A 21,012-nucleotide genomic window follows, 5' to 3' on the forward strand; every position below is an offset into this window, starting at 1 on the left:
GCGAAGGGAGGGGGAAATCTCTTTGTCTTAGCTTGACTAGGATTGAATGCATAGTCTCGGGGGAGTAAATTGCCCTTCTGTTTTGCATTCAAGGAGTTTAAGTACAGTATCGCCCAGGATAACCCAGGGGGGAGGCTGGGATGAGTAAAGAGTAGACAAGGGAGGAGCTTGTTTCCCTTTGTGTGAGACTCAGGGCTTCTGAGTCTTGGGTTCACCCCAGAGAAGGTTTTGGGAGACCAGAGAGGGAGGCAGGCCCTGGAAATTCCTGGCTGGTGGCAGCGAGATCAAATCTGAGCTGATAATAAAGCTGAGAGGGGTTCATGCAGGCACCCAGATTTCTGGACGCTAAGGTCCAGATTTGGGAAAGCTTATGATACCCTGTCTCAAAGGTTCAGCTCAGCCTGTAAAGCAGTGGGGCTGGCCCAATTTCCAGCCCTTTTGAATTTCACTGAAGTCACAAGATGTCTTGTTTCACTGGATATTGGTTTCTTGAAGAGAAATGGGCATAGAAACACACACCAACTTCATCCTGCTACCAAAATAGTTTTGAGAATTAAAAGGTCAATTTATTTAGTAATCAGCTACAGATTCAATTGAAGACAGCCATTACAAATATTAGTTGCAATTCAAAGCATCCTTTCTCATCCATAAGGAGATTTGGGAACCCTGGCTCTAATTTGTAAGCATCTGTGACAGAGTTGGATGTTACAGCTAGATCACAAGTAGTAGTCTTTTTTCTAAAAGTCTGCCTATCAAACTTTGTCCACCACAGTAACTAGAATGCTGTTAATATTAGCGCTTATGCTGAAGCACATAAAGTGTGCATAGTTCCACTTTCCCGTCCCTTTTTAGGCGGTGCCAATACTGGAGGGTATTTTGGAACAAGGAAATTGACTGGAAGGAGTCAGAGGGAGGGGAGATAACAGTATGCACCCAAGCATACTGAGTAACCTTTCAATTTACTGGAACTTGAAGATAAAGGCAGAGCTCAGGGAACTTTACTGTATATATAAGGGAGCATGTAAAAAGTTGCATGTTTTGCATGGATGAGCATGACATGCTGGGGACTTGCACCCATTTCTCATACTGAACAAATCACCACTGCGCCATTAGCATTGCAAATTGAAGAATTCCAATGTGTACAGTTCACAAGGTTGACAGAACAGCTGTAACCCAAGCATGTGGATGCAGTAAAAAGGCCATCATACAGACCTCCAATACCATGTTAGTTCTCACTGATCTAGAGAAATGGATTCCTTCCACCTGACCACAAGTAAATCTCAAAGCCCTTCCTCATTTCTCACCAAACCCACAGCTGTAGCAGTACACAACAAAACCTAACACAAGACTGGAATGATACAAAGGCTTCTAAATGGTATTTTGGATCGACAGACAACTTTTTCCCCCTCTCAAAACTACTTTCAGCTCTGTCAGTGCCCCCAGAATAAGGGGCATAAACGGCACAGGAAGTTTAGGAGAACTGAGCTGGTACAAGAGAGGCCTAACTGCCCTTGCTGTAATGGGGAGACGCTTCCTCCTTTCTTTAGGGAACAGAGGAGGGCTGGGTCTAATGATTTATCTGTACTAACTCTGCATTGCCATCTGCAGTCCCTGCCTTTCCCATATGAATAGCCCATTCCGCTGCCAGGAAGGAACACATAATGCACACGGTGTCCCAAAGGAAAGCAGAGAACATTGCAGCCAATCACCTGAAGCCACATACAACATTGTCCTGTTTTATAATAATTCATTTCCATCTCTGGTATTTCTAAGGAGCCTATTACAAAGTCTCAGCATGGTACTGGCTATTTTTGGCTGAAATCAAAAGCCAGTACATGGGTCCCACAAAAGGCATCACCCCAGTTCTCCATCTAGTTTGCTACTGCCCTTAGCAGCACCTTTTACACACTGATCTCTCTAAAAGGAAGTTTTAATCTTTGGCTTGGAAAATAAACAGGAGTAGTTATGATATAGCACCTGTTCAATCCCTACAATGAAGTCAAGGTTAGTATTATCGTCTCAAGGAAATAATGGAATAAAACAAATAGGAACGTATTATTCAGACCTCCCATGCCTCTCACCCAAAAATAGTTAATTGTGCTTGTTGCGTTCAAACAAACAATTGATCAAGATAAGAAACAGCAGCAGATCTTCAGCAAGAAGACAGCTGCAATCAGACCATAGCAACCTTCTCTGATCTGAAGCTCATTAGTCATATTGCAGCAGAGAGTAGACAGGGAAGGGTTTCAGTTTTTCTGCCCCTTTCAGCGATTTTAACTCTATGACCACCACACACTCTAGGACTTCAGCCTTCAGCTTCTTCATCAGCTCACAGGCTGCACACATGGTACCTGCACAACAAGGACATTAAGCAGAGAGAGTTACAATCACTCCAAATATTACAAGCAGATAAGGCACATAGTCTTAGTTCCAACTTTAAGCCATCGCTAATCACATGGTTAGAAGCATGCAAACAGGTAACTTTAGACTTTCAGAAAGCGTCAGCACATTGCAAAGCCAAGAATGAGACAATGGATTCCAACATGGCTTTTATGTTTTTTTAAACCAAGCTGAATTCTGGCAGGCCTTAGGGCAGGGATTTCAGGTACTATAGTACAGTTATTCAGACACAGTATAAACCGCTGCATCCCTCTCCCCATAAAGTCACAAGGACACTTTTACAAAGAGGTTCTGTCCTCTTCAAAGCAGCTTTAGCAGAGAACACCCCGAGGATAGAATGAGCAATACCAGTTAAAGCACAACTACACATGAAGCAGATTTAACTAAGCGACTGCTCTTACCTCCAGTCGCAAGCAGGTCATCAACGAGGACCACTTTCTCTCCCGGCTCCAAGGCATCGCTCTGGATTTCAAGTTCAGCCTGCAAGATTGAAAAGGCAACTTTGTTCTAGTCTCACTTTATAGCGTACTGCTTTTGAAAATGTTAGTGTGTCGCAAAATGCAGATATCACATTCATTAGCAATAATGAAATCCTGACTTTCAGCACCTAAATTCACAGGCCTCAAGCTAAAGGAGATCTTTAGAGTCCCAATCGTGCACACTAACACAGTGCATTCTATTCCTTTTGTTAGATAAGCTCTCCCAAAACAGCAGCCCGGATGGGACTGGAATGCCTGTATGTAATACACTGGCCTAAGCATGCATGATCAAGACTCTTGTAGTTTCGGTGCACAAAGTCCCTGGTTTTAGCCCTTTAGTGTCTATATATGTATATGCAGCCAGCCACTGAAGCATCTTTTTTCTGTCCTCCAAGAGAGATGAACCCATTCTACCTAAGGACTGACCCATGCAATGCTTATGACTACCACAGTACTTTGTACTATGCAAGGGAAGGCTTGCCTCCATAGTATTCAGCAGCATTAGTTAACTAGCTAAGGCAGTTATCAAGTCAATGCTATCTCTCTTCCAGTAAGGGCCAGGCATGAACCCAGCAGCTGTGCAATAAGTGTTTCCTGCTTGAAAACCATAAAAAAGAGCATTTACTGAAACAAGCAAGAGTGGGAAAAAGCAACCGCACTTCTTTCTTTCTTTCCCACTGGCCTTTCTCCAGAAGCACAGGACTTGCTGTCAGCCCTTTAGCTAGGTTTCTCTGAAAATCAGCAGCCGTTAGTTTTTATGCTCAGTATTATTAATAATATATACACTCAGATTCAAGCCTTTTCTCCAAAGATCTCAGAAGAGTTTGCAAAATTAACTCTGTTAAGCCTCACACTACCCCTGTGATGTAGGAACTAGTCACTGGGCACAACCAGAATGGAATTTAGAATGCCCGACTCCCAATGCTGTGCTCTCATCACCAGCCCCAGAAGGGCTACAATGGCTGTGAAAATCTCTAGCACCAAATATTATTAGATGGGCTTCACCTCACCACCATCCTCATCCCCAAAGTAGCTCAGTGAGCTCAACAAACAAGATATTAGCAATTACAGCAGTGTCCACCAAGGGTTCTCTTCTGGCTATTACCTGGCCATATTCAAGAGCGTATGAGACAGATTCTGTGGGACCCGGAAGCTTCCCCTTTTTTCGTATTAACACACAGCCAATCCCTAGTCTCTGTGCCAGCACTGGGCCAAAGAGAAAACCACGAGAATCCAGACCTATGGAAAGCAGAGCAGCGAAAACACAGTTAACAAAGGGAAACCTTCAGCCTTCACTCTCTGCAAATGCTCAATGTTTCTGTTATCTTCCTGTATTCAGGGAGTCTAGCAGCTATTTGTACTGACTTGCAATCCCACCTACTTTGCATTATATGTTTGTATTCACACAGACTTAGTATGAAATGCAGCCTGGAATCTGGAGTTCCACATATATCACCAGAGTATCCATGTTAGGAGCTCCCTCTATTCATTTGTGAACTGGTTCTTGTCTGTACTGATAAGAAATTAAGTCTCAGTATCAATTCAACTGTAGGGCCAGAAACCCAGTATCACATCAGGATGGGTTTAAATGATCACAGCCACTAAGAACTGAATAGAGTCCACTAGACTAATTGACATTGGGTTATTGTCAAATCATCCCCCTTTCATTCAGTACTTATTATTCTCCATGTCCTTAAACAACATGTTAGTTAGAACGGAACAGTTATCTCCACAAGGCACAGCTATAGTTGGTCTGTAACCAGTCATTCTGAGACAAGCAGAAAATGGAAACACAGCTTGTCTCTTTGCTATTTATATACACTAGACCTGGCTTAAAGGGAAGTTATAGACTAAGGAAGACAGAGTAGTAATTCACTTATGTTGGCTAATTCACTGCTTATTGCTATTAAATCTTTTTAAATAAAGGAAATTATTGCCAAATATTCGAGTATGTTCAACACTCAAAACAGCATGTCAGAAAACTAACAGAAATAAAACTGCCATCACACTAGTGTTATGTAGTTTGGTACAGAATAAAATGTTATGATAAACAGTCATAATGTTGCAATACCATGATGTTATACCATCTTTTCTGGCTCCTCAGAGGGCTTGTTTCTGACCATGCCATCTCTGAATGGATGGACAGTAATGTTCTGTATTGTATTTTACAGAAGTTTCACTAAAGATTTATCATGCTACCCACCCACAATGAAGTCGATCTGTGAAGAGCGTATCTTCAAATGAGCTTCCAAAATATCAATCACAGTCCTGAAGGCTATAGGATCCTTTAGCAAAGGGGTGATATCACTAAAAACAGAAGAACAAAATGAGTTTTCCCTGGAACCTGAAAGCTACATTACACAGATCAGAGCCCACAGTTTACCCTCTCCATGTAGAAACCAAGCTTCGTAAACAAGTGGATTTGAGTCCTCACTCCATTTCCAGGGGTTCATAATAGCTGCAAAAGGGGCTATTTACAAGATCTCTTGAAACAGTGGTTGGACTCAGCACTGAGTGAAGAAATCTAGCTAGCAATTGCTGCTACGATTCCCTAAGCACTTGCATTCTAACCCTTTTTTCAGATGCTCAGAACCTTCCAAAGTGTTCACACTCCAGGCTGAGAATTCCAGATGGTGACTTTTTCTGAGACTGTCTAAGCCAAAACAATGCAGATGTTTTGAAAATGTGTGTGATGGAAAAATAAATTATAATGAAATTCATACTTTTTTAATAAGAGTTGTAGCACTGACACAGCTATTAAAAAAAAAAAAAAAAAGCTGGAACAGCCCTCATTAAGAAATGCCTGTGTTAGGGCATCTGCAAAGTGTTTTTTATTTGCTGAGATATAGCCCATACATATACCTGACCAATCTCAGCCACAACTGATAAGGTGCTCAGATAAGAACATGCTGGGAGAGAGTTTGGCCCCCGACTCTACAAAGGTACACATCAGTTCAGTTTCACACCATGTGACTTTACTCCCACTTGTAACTTGGCTGCTCACTGACCAAGTAACTCCAGGAGCCTGTGGGTCATGGGCCGTGCCTGAGCTCAGCTTCAGCACACCGGGCAGAGGTGGACAAAGCGTGCAGGGCAAAGGCCAGTGCAGAGCAAGAACACACCTAGGCAGGCCAAGCGGGTCTATCCCCAGTGCCAGGGCAGCTGGACTCTGCAGCTGTGTCATCCATGTGCCAGAGCCAAGCTTCATGCTGTTCCCTAGTGTGCATGCTCCACAAGTGTAATTGCACAGGGCTTCTCCCCCCCACAACCTGTCCTGCTCCCATGTCCCTCCCGCAGCCCCCCCACCCAGCCCCCCTCGCTCCCTGCCCCAACCCCAAGCCCCTCGCTCCTTCCCTCCACGGCTCCCTACGTCCCGCGCGCTCGCTGCCCGCAATACCGCTTCTCTCATGACAGCCAGCTCCCTTGCCCCCTCATTCTTCCTCCTGAGTCCTACGCCCGCCTTCTCATCATCCCCGAGGCCTCCCACATCCTTCCGATTCGATTTCATCACCATGGGCGCCCGCCCCCTTCGTGTCCTGACCCTGCCTATAGCCCTCCTCCACGCATGTCTAGGCGCCCACGGTAACGGCTAGCCCAGCCTCTCCCTCCCCTGTCGTTCTACTCACCCCCCAGCCCATCATCTTCCAGCCAGCAGCTCTTGACCAACGCCCTCCTCCTCTCCTCTGAGCCTGCACTTCACTCCTTCCCCATCATCACGCGCTCCAGGTCCCTGCACTCCTGGACCCCAACCCTACCTCAATCCTCCCCTAAGCCCCCCTACCCCTCCTGTCATCACCCCCCAGCCCCCCTTCATGTCCTTGACCCACCCTCCCTCACTCCCCCCACCCCTAGCTCCCTCTCCTCATCAACCCCCAGCGTCCCACTTCCCCTCACACCTCCCACCTCCCCTTTCCCCATACGCCGGCCTGACCGCACATCCTCTCATCCTCCCACCTGCTTGTGCGCCTGAGGGCTCGACGAGGACGCCTACCTGTCGGCGCCAGCACCACGCTGGCAGAACCTCCGCATCGACACACGCTGATGCCAATGCAGCTCCGCGTGAGGAGGAATGAGGAGTGATATGCGGTCGGGCATCACCCCCCAGGCCCTCCACCCCTCACCGGCAGAGCACCCCGGGGGAGGGAAGGAAGGTCGCGGGACCCTGCTCCGCCAGCAGCCGCGCCGCGGCGCCAGCTCCCGCCAATGCACTCCGCGTGACCTCCGCACTGCGCAGCGCCCCTCGCCGGACTCAGCTGGGTGCTCGGGGGGAGGAGACAGGAGAGTGCGGAGGAAACCATTGCGGGAGGCGGAGGGGGGGAATGCGGAGGAGACCATTGCAGCTGGAAGGGGGGGGAAATGTGAGCGGGGGAGACCGTTGCTGCTGGAAGAGAGGGGGCGAGGTGGGAAGGGGGCAGGAGTGTGAGGGGGAGACTTGCTGCTGGAAGGGGAGGAGGTGTGGAAGTTGCTGCTGGAAGGGGTAGAGAGGAAGCTGGGGGCTGTTGCTGGGGGTGTGGCCCTGCATTATCAGCACCTGCCCTGCCAGTAGCATCATGAGCTCACATCTATGGGTGGCCCGTGACAACGTCCCCAGGGTGTTACCTTCTCTTCCACTAGGACCATGAAGACACTGCAACCCACAGCAGCAGGCTGACACCTGCACGTTGTCATGCTGTCACTCCTGCTGTGAGGTCACTGTGACGTCACTCCCTTCCAGCCACCCCGTGATGACACCACCACTGGGCAATCACGCTGGTGATGTCACACACACAGTGCCCTCATGACACCGATTCCGGCCACATCACCTGCCTGCCACTATGAGGTTACACCTGTGATGCCACCTTGCTGTCTGCCCCTGTCATGACACTGTTCACCTTTATGCTCTGTGCCAAGAGAAGAGCAAGTCCTACTACAGCAGGACCCGCTGCACCATGCAGGAAGCCACTTCAGCAGAAGCAACACAGCATCTCCCAGAGGAGTCTGAACTTGGTTCTGGCTTAAAAAAACAGAAAAGAAAAAAGTTACCAATTCAAAAGCTCAGGATGACCTGTCACTTTCGCCCTCTACCAAAAGTCCAGCCATAGTTATTCAATACCCAGCAAACCCATTCCCTGATCTGCCACAGGCTCTACCCTGCTACCTCTCTTACCTTCTCCAATGCTTGATAAAATAGTCACAGCATGACCTGAACATTAAGCACAAACTAGCATGTCCTGGAGTATGCATTTTGTATCAGTTAAAATCTGTTGTTTCATTTGTGTAAACTGGAAAAAAATCAAGTAGAAAGTGTGAGGATGCTCAGTTCTGGGCTAATGACTTGTGATGCTGGCAGGCCAGATGCCAGCTCTTGTAAAGTCTGCAGGCATTAGCTAAGAACTGACAAACTCACAGCAGGTGCCCAGATCAGGTCACTCATACATTAGTGACAGGTTTCAGAGCAGTAGCCATGTTAGTGTGTATCAGCAAAAAAAACAAGGAGTACTTGTGGCACCTTAGAGACTAACAAATTTATTTGGGCATAAGCTTTCGTGGGCTAAAACCCACTTCATTGGAACAATACATTAGTGTTGCTCAAAATAGATATTAGTCTTACAAGAACATATTTAGTGTTTAGACTCTAAAGAGTGTAAGTTGTGGCATGCATTAATCTTATTTGTAACATCTGTACTTTACCAGGCTATGAGGAAATATATACATCTTGCTTTATAACTTTGGAAATGTTTGCTCTAAACTTGTGAATTCAGATAGGACGAGTGTCCCCCCCCCAGGACTATCAAAATCAGATGGGCCATCAAGGAACATCGCAATACGAAGGATTGGTGAATGGCCCTATCACACCTTGGAAATGCTACATGCAAGGAAGCTCATCCTATGGACTTGGAGGCTGAATGAAGGAAATGAAACACACACACAGGAAAATGTTCCATCTCTTTGTTGTTTGAACTCTCACAGGGCCAGAGACACTAAACTGAAGCCAGAGATCTCTAGGGCTACGTTTACACTACAAGATAAATTCGAATTAGCTTAAACCGATTTTATAAAACAGATATTATAAAGTCGATTGTGCGCGTCCACACTAGGCACATTAATTCAGTGGTGTGCGTCCATGGTCCGAGGCTAGCATCGATTTCTGGAGCGGTGCACTGTGGGTAGCTACTGTAAAATAATGAGGCCAATAATGTCGATTTCCGTCCACACTAACACTATTCTGATATAGTAATATCGATTTTAGCATTACTCTAGTTTTGTAGGAGTACAGAAATCGATTTAAAGAGCCCTTTAAATCGGTATAAAGAGCAGTGTAGTGTGGATGGGTGCAGCGTTAAATCGATTTAACACTGTTAAAATCGGTTTAACAGCGTAGTGTAGACCAGGCCTATGAGTTACCTCTGGGTCTGCTCTGAAAGACACTTTGAATTGAAAGATCACTACAACTCTGTCACTCTTAAGATTTAGATTGCAACTCATTTGTGTATATGTTTGCATGCTTTAACCTGTAAGTAATTCTTATTTCTTTTTCCTAGTTAATAAATAAGTTAGTTTATTACAGGGTTGGCTACAGGTGTTGTCTTTGGTGAGAGATCTAAGATACAATTTGATCTGGGGTAAATGACTGGTCTCTTGGGCCAGGGAGCAATTTTTGGTGTAAGTGACTATTTATCACTCAGTCTAGCTTGCCTCGCTGGAGAGAGAGACTGGAGAGTCTAAGGGGACTGTGTGTGACTCCATGGTAAGACTGTCACAGGGATCCAGGAATTCACATTTGTCAGCACCAGTCTGGAATTTTTGCCCTGCCTCTTGACAGTCTGCCCTGAGGTTGGCACTCGCTGTCCGTGAGCCACTCCAGACAGCATGACATGGCTCAGCATCAGCCCACCCCGGGGCAGAGCATCCTGACATCAGACTCTTAACTCCTGTTTCTTCTGCAGCATATTCAAACCTCAGCTAACTAATACAAAGTATATACTAGCCGAGAGACTTAGATTTATAGATTTCCCATTGCACTGACAAGGCTATTGAATGGCCAAAAGATGGTCCCTGGGCAGCCTAGAGCAATGACAGGTCCCAGTAGGCAGGATTCTCTTGTTGCTGATCCAAACTTGCCACCATCTTGGTAGCCTTAGGCAAGTCCTACACTTTAAAAACACACAATAACTGTGGCGTATGTTGTACATGTAACAGAAAACACGAGGAGTACGCAGCTTTATGACAAGAGTGCTGAGCAACAGCACCTATTGAATTCCTGGGAGCAGGTGGCCCCAAGCTGCCTGCAACATCAGAAGGCCCCTCACTGACTCAGCCTAAAGGGAGGAGCCCCTAAACTCTGGGTTCAAGTAAAGGCAGGAAACAACAAATGATTAAACAGGGACAGAAGTGAGGGTCACAGGGTCAAAAGCAGGGAGCCAGAGGTGGACACCAAACAGATCCCTGGACAGGGCCCACTGCTCCTTGGAGGCGTCCAGGAGCCAGAAGACGTGGCCCAGAACTCTACCTGGAGGCGTGACCTAAGGGAGGAACGGAAATAGGCTGCAGTCACAGAGCACCTCCCCATCCAGCAACCTCCTCCTGGTATGGTGGACGGCCACCTTGGCCAGCACCAGGACGGGGATGGGGAGTTCTCGCGACTCTGTGGGGCCACGGATGGGGCGTGCGTAGAGTAGGAGGTGTGGGGAAAGGTGCGACCAGAACCTCGGGAGAAGATTCTGGAGGAGCCAGAAAAGGGGCTGCAGCCTGGCACACTCGAGGTAGACGTGCGCCAGGGTCTCCCTCACACCGCATAAGGGACAGGTGTCGGGGAGGAGGGTGAGCCACACCAAGCACACGCCCGTGCTCACAGCTCCGGGAAGGAGCCGCCAGCTGGTATACCCAGCAGGCTGCAGGCCCAGGGTAGAATACAGACTAGCCTACTGGGGCTGCTCACCCGGTCAGCATAGATGTTAGGAGGTCCTGCCCCTTGGTGTCAGGGTGGGTCATGAGGGTGAGGAAGTGAAAGGATGGAGCACGAGCATGTACAGCTGTGTCCTAGGTGTGGTTCAGAAACAAACTGGCTGGAGGTCATGCAGCCGGCTCAGGTTATGCAGGGGGAGCAGCTGGGGGAGGGAGGACTCAGGGGCAGAGACCTGATGACAAAATCCAGAGGGCCAGGAGTGAAGGATGGGTGGGAAACACCCTCCCATAAGACCCGCTCAAGTAAAGCCCGAGGGGTGAGTGGTAAGGCTGCCCTCTCTTCCTGCAGTATGTGCCAGGGAACATGAAGGGTGGAAAGCCCCAGGGAATCCCCCCTGGTCATAGTCTAGGAGGTCTCCAATCTGAGTGGTACCTGCCAGGACCAACCTCTGGCACACCAAGGGGACTCCACCACCTATGCACCAAGTTGGGGGCTGCATAGCAGGGACTCTGCCAGGATGCGATGGTCACAGGGTCCAAGGCAGGGAGCCAGAGGGAGACACTGAGCAGAGAACCCTGCTCTGCACTGCTCCCCCTTCCCCCACAATGAAAGCAACAAGCACCACAGGCCCAGGAGGTAACAAAGATGGTATAGCCACTCAGTCCAACAGCAGCAGCAGCTCTGTCTTCCTCCTCCATGATGTCAGCAACAACAGCAGGGCTCCCAGGCAGCAGCCGGCCAGTGAGGCAGCAAGAGGGTCCAGGCCAGGTGGGGATGTGACGCAGAGTAACTGCAATTGGGCCCGGGCTCTGATCACTGCAACTCCAATTAGTCCACAGCGCAGCTGACTATGGGACCTGTGCCCAATGGATAGACAGAGATGGGCTGGGGAAGGCTAATTATCTCATTAGCCCAGATGGCACAAGAAGTACAGGAAGGAGCTGCAAAGGGACTGAGAAGCAGCCGGGGGTGTGCCTTGAGAGACCTCTCCTCGGTCAGGAGCGGAGGGCTCGATTCCACGTTACTGTTGGGATCAGGCTGCTTAGTCTGCAGAGCCGGTGGAGAGGAACACTAAAAAAAAATCACACAAGGGGTTTTACTGGAAGATCTCCATGCCGTTTGCGGGATAGCCAGTAGGTTAGGAGCGAGTCAGCCCTGCCCCAAGCTGGCTATTTATGACCAATCAAATGAAAGCAGGCTGGAGCAGACCTACTGCAGAAACGCGGGGTCGCACTGACTTCGTTCAGGGATGTAGCAATACCAGTGGCTGTCAATTAACCTAAGAGTCATGCGACTTGCTGTCTAGACTCCGTAGTTTGTTGTGGCCAAATTGCCTTCGGGTATGTATCTCTAAAGAAAATGGTGTTTATTTTTCACAGCCCTTTCATACCCCATGGGCAGCAGTCCCGTTTTGCAGGGAGGTGGAAATCAGGGTGTGCCTACACAGGAAGTGAAGCCTCCAGGAAAAGAACGCCATGGTGATTTGTGACTAGGGCACGATGAATTAAGACACACAGCGTATAGCCTGCACTTGGCTTTAGTGTGTCTTCATCCTAGTCTAGGGTGACCAGATGTTCCGATTTTATAGGGACAGTCCCAATATTCAGGGCTTTTTCTCATATAGGCGCCTATTACCCCCCCCATCCTCTGTCCTGATTTTTCACACTTGCTGTCTTCACCCTATTCTGGTCCTATATGACTTCTCCCTCAATATGGATATCTGACTGCTCTAATCAGACATTCTTGGTGCAGCCCCCTGGGGGAGATGTGCACCACATAGTGCAGGCTATACGGCTGTATTTCCTATCTATTCCTTACATGGAGGGATATGGACCCGCTTTGGCAAAGTGACAAAAAGACACCTGTTTTAATGACAGCCTGGCATTACGTGTAATGGGGGAAGCTGGGGGAAGCTGGGGGAAGCTGAAGGTCAATGCAAAGGTTGTCCTTTCTGAGGGATTTATGTTTCTTAGAAAGCACTTTATGGAGAGAGAGAGAGAGAGAAAACAGCAGAAGGTCACTATGGGTATTTTGATAGCAGTTCCCACTAGGAATAGGACTTTCCCAAGCCAAATTAGCTTATCTGCCACCAGCAAATCCTCTCTGCAACAGCTGGCCCAAGTCAACCAGCCCTTCAGCAACTGAAGAAACAAAAACAGATCAAGCACATAAAACTTTCCATTGGAATGAAGGCTTTTCAACTCTCCTGTTAATTCCTCTAGATGGATCAGAGGAGTTTGTTTTGCTATTTTACCAACTGAAGTACAGTGTAGTCAGCTATTCCAGCATCTTGGCTGCTTTTCAGCAGAAAGAAATTATTCAGGTAATTTTCCTGCCCACCATGGATAGCAAACTGGCTACAAAGTGGGAGCTCCACATTGCAATGTGCCATCAATGCAAACTTAAATCATCTCCATCCTCCTCTGTTCATCACTGATGGATCTATGCCCCCTGAACATACATTTTACTTTTCACCATCCTCTTCCATTTGGGCTGCCTCTCCTTTCTTCTTTGAAACCTTCCAATGCTATCTGCAAAAGTGCTACTAGCATTGATAACACAAGACACCACACCACTTTGCCAAGTGAGTATCCCCATGACATTCTACCATTTTCTCCTAGAGAAGCAAATGTCTCACACCCATGTGCTGCAGGGGCCCCCCAGGAGCCCTTTGTTAGGATTCTACCCGCAATCTGAAGGGAAGGGATTTTCATGCCTCTGATAGAGGCTCAGGTCCCTCCCTGGATAATGCTAGATCAGCCCTGCCCAGGGATGACCAGAGGATTCAGAGGGCCTGGGGCAAAGCAATTTCGGGGGGGTCCTTCCTTAAAAAAAAAAGTTGCAGTACTATAGAATACTGTATTCTCGTGGGGGCCCTTGCAGGACCCGGGGCCTAGGACAAATTGCCCCACTTGCCCCCCTTTCTTGGCAGCCCTGGCCCTGCCAGAGAGCTGATAAAGATATTTCTGAAAAACAATGTTTCTACCCTCTGCTATGCCCCAGATCACACCAAGTCAGATACCTTAAAGATTGAATTGCCCCAACCCCCTACAAGCTCTTCACCCCACTATTCCTCCATTTCAAAGGAGACAAGATGAACACTGCTCTACTGGCCAATATATTGGGTTTTGGTATTGAATGCTCCCCCTGCCAACTTCTTGCAACCAGTTAATAACTTTTAGTCTCATCTGAAAAGAATTTGCTTAGGACTAAATTTTCTCCTGCCCGCTTGAGCCAGGCAGAGACCTCTCCATTGGCGAGGCATTCATGCCAAAATGCTTTAGTTCTGGACTATCACTAGTGAGGTGTGGAGCACCTAGTCTGACTAGACAAGCTAGGGAGACAGGTAGATTGTGTCTCCTCCTTAAGTCAAGAAACGCTTGGGATGTTATATGGCTAACCCTGGAAAGACTATGTTTCACGTGACTGTATTACAGTAGCCTGCAACCACTACTAACCTCTGTAGTTAATAGTTTGATATAATTATATAGTTATGTTATTATATCGAAATTAACTGCAAGGACAGATGAATATACGAATACATAATACAATCAATGTGCAGTTAATAAGTTTAAGTTGTAGAATACGGATAAGTAAGGTAAAGCGTCAACCTGAGGCCTACAGGCTTTAGGCCAATAAGAGATTTAGCTTGGCCATCGAAGGTCTCAGGCCTGAAAGAGGTTGGTATGACAAGTTGGCTGAGGGACAACCCCGGGCCAGTAAGAATGACAGATACAGTAATTGATGTATTAGTTTCTGATGACCTGGGAAATAGGCCTCAATGCACCAGTTAATGCCACAAGATGATCAGTAGTAACTTTTCAAAGAATTCTGTAATAACTTAAAGTTGCCATAGTAACACATGTGTATGTTAATGAGAATGAGGGAAGAGAAGACCTAGAGGGGACATAACAGTTTTCAAGTACATAAAAGGTTGTTAGAAGGAGAAGGGAGAAAAATTGTTCTCCTTAATCTCTGAGGATAGGAGAAGCAGCAATGGGCTTAATTGCAGCAAGGGGGTTTCGGTTGGACATTAGGAAAAACTTCCTGTCAGGGTGGTTAAACACTGGAACAAATTGCCTAGGGAGGTTGTGGAATCTCCATCAGTGGAGAGTTTTAAGAGCAGGTTAGATGATGGTCTAGCAGGGATGGTCTAGTTCAGGGGTAGATAACCTGCGGCACGTGAGCTGATTTTCAGGGGCACTCACACTGCCCAGGTCCTGGCCACTGGTCCGGGGGGCTCTGCATTTTAATTTAATTGTAAATGAAGTTTCTTAAATGTTTTAAAAACCTTATTTACTTTACATACAGCAATAGTTTAGTTATATATTATGGACTTACAGAAAGAGACCTTCTAAAAACGTTAACATGTCTGACTGGCACGCAAAACCTTAAATCAGAGTGAATAAATGAAGACTCGGCACAGCACTTCCGAAAGGTGGCCAAGCCCTGGTCTAGATAATACCGAGTCCTGCCATGAGTGCAGGGGACTGGTTTAGATGACCTCTTGAGGTCCCTTCCAGCCATTCCAAGAAAATTCTACGTGAAGGGGATAAGCTATGAGAAACAGGGCATGCTAAGTTAGTAAAGTATGGAAGTACAAAAAAGGAACGGGGCGATACTCTTACTTTGATACATAAGCGTAGTGGGGGTAACAGGATAAAAGGTCTAGCCCAGGCTGAGTGTGGAAGGAAGCATGTCAGGGACACCCAATCGGAAGGCTACCTGACGATCTTTTTACCCATCTCGCTGTTGCCCTAAGGGATGACAATATGAAACCCTTGATGCTGGACATCTCATTGTTTCTCTCTCTCTCTCTATATGGTTCAGTAGTTGGGGCATTGTTCATCTGCTTAATTAAATTGTTAATAAGAGAAAGTTTGATAACCTGTGACCATACGTCATACACTCACAGTTCGTCCTCCTAGAGTCTCTAAACCTAATAGAGTGCCTAATGGTGATTCTCACTCTACTGATCCCCATACTGTAGGCGTTCAGGAGGCTGAATCCTTAGCACAAGTCACTGTGGTTTAAGATGCCCATTCGTAGTACCAACCCAAACATATCAAATTAACCAGGCTACACCTCCCTCACAGGGGTTCTGGGAAGTTTAATTAGTTAAGCCTGTAAAAGTACTTTGAGATCCTGACGTGAGAGGTACAAAGTATTATTATATACACACCTGTCTACAAGCCACTGATACCTAACTTTAATCTGACTAATTATTCATTGGTAAAGTAGTAGAGCTGCGCAGAGGGCAGAAGTTTCATTTCACTAAGGATTTCAGGATTTGGAAATGTGGCTTCATTCCACACACACACAAAAAAAAAACAACTTTCATTTTGGGATAATCAATTTTTTGAAATTTAGAATTACATACACAAAATAAAAGTTTTGGAAACGCTGTTTCAGAACAAAAAACTGATCTGTTTCCTTCCAAATATGTTGGAAACTGATTCAACATTGTCAAAACTTTTTCCTGGTTTTCTTCTGAAAAGAAATTCCAGTGAAATCCACTGTATTTCGCACAGGGTTTCGATTTTGATTGAACTGGATATTCTGCTGGAATCTGGGTCAGTCAATGTTTTTTTCCTCCAACCAGCTCTGTAATGCAGCCTTCAGCTTTGGTACTGGATAATTAGGCAAATTTCTGTAATAAAGTCAAAGGCACCATAGTCTAATGCTGTCATTTTACAGTCAGCCATATCCATGATTGCTTAGACTCTTCACGACATAGAGTCCAATCGAAAGCCCCCCACTGGCTTCCTTACTCTCCCCTAGCTGGCCTAGTCATCCAAAATGGGGTTGTGAGAGTAATCCAGAACTGGTGGATTTGGCACAAATGTCTCAAAATCACATCTCCCGGTGCTTATAGCCTGTATCCCTTTCAATGGAGGAATCTTGTTGCCATCCAACCTAGTTATACCCAGAAGGGTATTAACTGATTCCAGGGAAATAAAATGCACTGAAAGCTAAAAGCCAGCTGCTGACTTGGCTCTCTTTCATGGAGTGTGATTGATTTCATGTTTCTTCTCTCCTAAAAGGTGACAGATTCCTGCCTGGAAAGCCACCTTCTTATGGAATTATTTTTATAATTCATTTATAGGATTTTAACTAGATCTTGAACAAGGAATAAATGTAAACCACAGAAGAGGTTATGCCTTGAATCTAGGAAACAATGCCCACAGGTCAAAAATAACCAAGAGAAGAGGAAGCAACTCAAATGAGGCGCAAAATATTTTTTCATTATTCTTTACATGCCTTTAAAAAAGACCACAGTTTAGTTTAGAGGAAACAAAGCATAACTTTAGCGCACTCTGTATTACCTCTTCTAATAATGCACAGGAAATATGTCTCAAACACTGATACTACCAGAAACATTCAAGCAAAACTATATGTTTCCAAATAAGTCTCAAGAAAGAGAAATCAAGCCACTCATTAAGAAGACCACTGTCCTGACACCAATTGAAATCCAACACAGTTCTTAGGATGTTCAAGTTCTGGGAGCGACTGTTATAAAAACTGGTAAAAAAAAAGGGAAATTATTCTGTGTGGTAGTTTGTAAAGTTTCCAGTGCACAGTACAGCAGCAAGATCATTGGTTGGGATTCCTCTTCCCTGTCTGATGAAGTAGCCACTATCGATGCTGCAGAACATTTTGCCTTATCCCACTCAACCTTTTTCTCCCCAATTTGAATCAGAATATTCTTGAAAAGGAGATGAAAACAACAGTTCCCCATCCTCATGAGTTCTTTCTTCATTAGTGCTTCTTTGTTCAGAATCATTAATGTTATGACTGAGTAGATGTTGCCATACCTAGTAAAAAAAAATGTATTCTCAACCTTCCCAAAGTTACCCACCTTATCAGCTTCACTTTACAAAGAGGGACATGGCTTTGGGAAGTCGTTACTAAAGATAGTGACCAAGAGGGTGCATCCCATACCTCAGTAAAATGCTTCAGTGTGCAGGGTGCTGAGGACTGCTAGCTCCCATTGATGTTAACATCATCTGAAAATGCTCAGAACCTTGCAGGATCCGATGCTAAAATGAACATCCCCTGAAGTCCAACAGTCTCCTCCACATTAGTATTAGTTCTAGGTCCATTAGTAAAAACCCACTAGCCTCTGTCAACCTCAATACCCATCTGAGGACTCCGTCCCAAGGCCTGGGTCAACATTTGATTAGCAAATGCACAGCTGTCATTGCCTTCCGTTCTGGCAGGTCAGTTCAGAACCTTTGCCTTTTCACTTTAACACTGCTTTCCAAGGATTCACATTTAAAATGCAGAGGCATGTTATCTTTCATCACCATATTCAACACACTTTGCAGGGCATTAACCTTGGGTGTAAGTGTTTGGAACTGATCTGCTGGTTTCCAATTCTAGTGCACAGATACCCAAATTGTTGGTCCACAGAGACTAATTTGCCACCGAGATAATCCATTTGTTGCTGCAGGTTTTCAAATCAAGCCTCCAATTTTGAAGCCATAGACTGTGAATAGCGTAGGACTTTTCCCATGATTATTAGTTACATCAATTTCAGAAGCTTCTTTGCATTGAGGAGCTGATAACAGCCTCAGGGGGTGAGGAAGGGGCCATCTCTGGAGTCTCCTGGATCAGCTAATTGGAAATTAAAGTCAAGGAAGGAATTCCCTGGATTCTCAGCCTGGGCAGCTTTTAAGCTTATGCCACTTGGGAGGCATATTTAAATATAAAGAAGGCAACAACACGTACCCATGAATGAACTCAAGACATAAGTCCTCTCTCTGTCCGTGTTATGTGCTGCTCCAAACTACACATCTTAAAAGAGCAAAACACCAAGAAACCGTCACTGCCAATAGCAGCCCAGCCAGTCAGCCAGACTCACCTGCCTTCTTTGAAAGGCTGCCAACAGCCACAAGAAAACCAATCCCTGCCTCAGTGCAAGCAGTTCCCAAACCACAGAGGTCTCTGTGAGCGCACTGAATCACTGAGTGTTCTGGGCGGCTGGAGCCTGGATCAAACTTGCATCGAGGGTCCTATAGAAATACTAAGGGCAGGATTTACCAATATGTTCTGGCTGCTTTGTGTGCTACAGTGATGCAAGCCAACCACAAACACAGCTTACCCAACCAGGTAAGCCAAATTTACAGCTACTCTGTGTGACCAGAGTGGTGGAAAAGTTGGAGTTCATCAGTGAATCTGTCCCAGTGTGAGGTATTTATCTGTATGACAGTAGTGTGTAAAGGGCCCCATTATAATGGCACCCTCTCCCCCGGCCCCCAACACAGTAAGACAGGCACTGCCCCAAAGAGCTTGCAGTCGATAAAGGGTGGAGGAGAACAAAGGCACAGAAAGGGGAGGTGACTTTCCCAGGGTCTCGCAGCAGTTCACTGGCTGAGCTGGGATTAGAACTCTCCTGATTTCCAGTCCCATCCTAGACTGTGCTGCATCTCTCAGAGCTGTAATAGCACCTGGCCAGAATCCTGCCATTCACCCCAACTGGCTCTCACTCTGCTCAGGAGAAGAGAGGCAGGTTTCTAATACTAGTGCTGGCATCTGGACTGCTGTGCTCTTAGTTTTGTCAGTCTCAAAAAATACACACTGCACACACTGATCAAATACCTTTTTAGTTTGTTCTTTAATTCCCCTGGGCCCAGAACAACATTAAAAACTGTCCACCTTTGAAAGAGGCATTGATTAAAAATACTTCTTAACAATCCAGCTATGGAGCTAATTTCCATTTGCTACAATTATTATTTTAATTTAAAGCAGTAGCTCCTTCATATCAAATTTCTGTCTCTTATAAAGAAACAAGTGCAGAGCAGAGAGTTAAACAAATATCACTGTCTGCTGGGGATCCACACTTCCTAAGAACGACACTTACAGGAATGCTGGCCCCAGAATGCTGAGTGCGGCACTTGGATACATTGCACTGTGAGAAGAATTCCCCATAGAGCATAAACTGGGAACACTGCCAAGACTAAAGATCCTGATGCAAATGGGCCTTTCTGAGCCTCCAACTGGCTGTGCCCATATGACTGAAAAGTGACTTCCTTTGGCAGGCTGGAAGCATGACCAAATCCATATCTGAACCCAGATTTTCAGAAGTGAATGGATCATGGACTAAGCCACCGAGGGCCATTCCTGGGTCCCAAAGGGACTCTGTGTAATACTGTAGGGAAATTTAGCACTTACATCACACTTTTCATCTTCAAAGTGCATTACAAACACTACCTAGCTCATGCTCACAACAGCTCTGTTTGCAGATTCATGCTTGACAAATACAGAGCATTCTCCTGCTTGGAACCTGCTCGTTAATATTAGGCTATTGAAGGGAATCTTGGCATCAGGGAGACACAGCGCCTGTGGGTGCAGAGACCATTGTGATAAGTGCTGTATACACACACTAAAAAGGATAAAAAGAAAAAAAAAGGCCATGCCTCAAAAAGCTTACACTAGAAGTACAATTTTAAAACAGTTACTGAAAATGACTGCAGCTAGCTACAAACTTTATTCCTATGTGACTAGAAAGTAAAGCAAAGCAAATCTGGCATATTCTATCTGAAGGGTATGAAAGTTCTGGGCAACTTTCTTCTGGGACCTTCCCTTCAGGCCACTTTTGGCCACTTTCATGAAGAGTTATCCAAGAGAACAGCCTGAGTGGGAAACAAGCAAGTTGACTGAACAGCCATGTTATTCCTGAGGGAATGTGAGAGCTGTGATTGGTTGAAAATCTTCTTTAGTCATATCATTTAAAAATTATATTAATTACTGAAAATTTACTATGTATTGCAGCAACATCTCATTTGACCCATTAAGAGAGACACTGAACTAAATGAAAACGAATTGCTAAAACCCTGAGAAGTAATGCTGTAACCATTGGTCCCTTCTGAAGAGTACGTGAGGATATCTTACATCACTCCCTTCCATGATGTAAACACAAGTGTCCATGTGCATTGTGAACCATGATCTCAGCTGCTTACGGCTTTCGAGCAGATCTTGCGTGCTGGAATATTAGTGCGGCCAAAAGCATTTCTTTGGATTGGACTTGGGAGGTTCCAAACACTTTCCTAGCTTCTCACAGCCTGGAGGAGCCCAATTCTGTTTAAAAAAAAAAAAAAAAAGAGAGAGAGGGAGAGAAACATAAAATCAGCCTTGTGGAATTAAACTGTCAAGGTCTGGAAGAGGAGCTGGACAATGAGCCCTGAGCCACAACAGACCCATTTACATTTTTAGTACACAAGACCACTCTTATATTCTCATTGAAAA

The 21,012-nt window shown here is 45.9% G+C and overlaps 2 protein-coding genes across 5 annotated transcripts in view; both read right to left on the minus strand.

The window, feature by feature from the left end:
- Positions 1-541: 541 nt before the first annotated feature.
- APRT (adenine phosphoribosyltransferase) lies at positions 542-7,177 on the minus strand. Its single transcript, XM_032764236.2, is given in 6 exon segments — positions 542-2,351; positions 2,802-2,880; positions 3,985-4,118; positions 5,083-5,186; positions 7,001-7,114; positions 7,116-7,177. Coding segments are annotated over 6 exon segments (636 nt in total). The 3' UTR covers positions 542-2,208.
- GALNS (galactosamine (N-acetyl)-6-sulfatase) overlaps positions 542-21,012 on the minus strand; it is an 82,615-nt gene continuing 62,144 nt past the window's right edge. For 2 of the 4 annotated variants that reach the window (XR_012657297.1, XR_012657298.1), the window contains 5 exons: positions 20,727-20,844; positions 5,083-5,186; positions 3,985-4,118; positions 2,802-2,880; positions 542-2,351 (listed from right to left, as the gene is read on the minus strand). Coding sequence is in view for 2 of the 4 variants with exons in the window: in XM_032764245.2 (XP_032620136.1) it covers positions 20,758-20,844 (87 nt within the window). In the remaining 2 variants the exon portion in view is untranslated. Of the gene's footprint in view, positions 2,352-2,801; positions 2,881-3,984; positions 4,119-5,082; positions 5,187-19,357; positions 20,845-21,012 lie in introns of those variants that run through there. The other 2 variants (XM_032764245.2, XM_032764241.2) reach the window with 1 other exon arrangement.

This window comes from Chelonoidis abingdonii, chromosome 19, assembly GCF_003597395.2.
Source record: "Chelonoidis abingdonii isolate Lonesome George chromosome 19, CheloAbing_2.0, whole genome shotgun sequence".
Lineage (NCBI taxonomy): Eukaryota > Metazoa > Chordata > Testudines > Testudinidae > Chelonoidis > Chelonoidis abingdonii.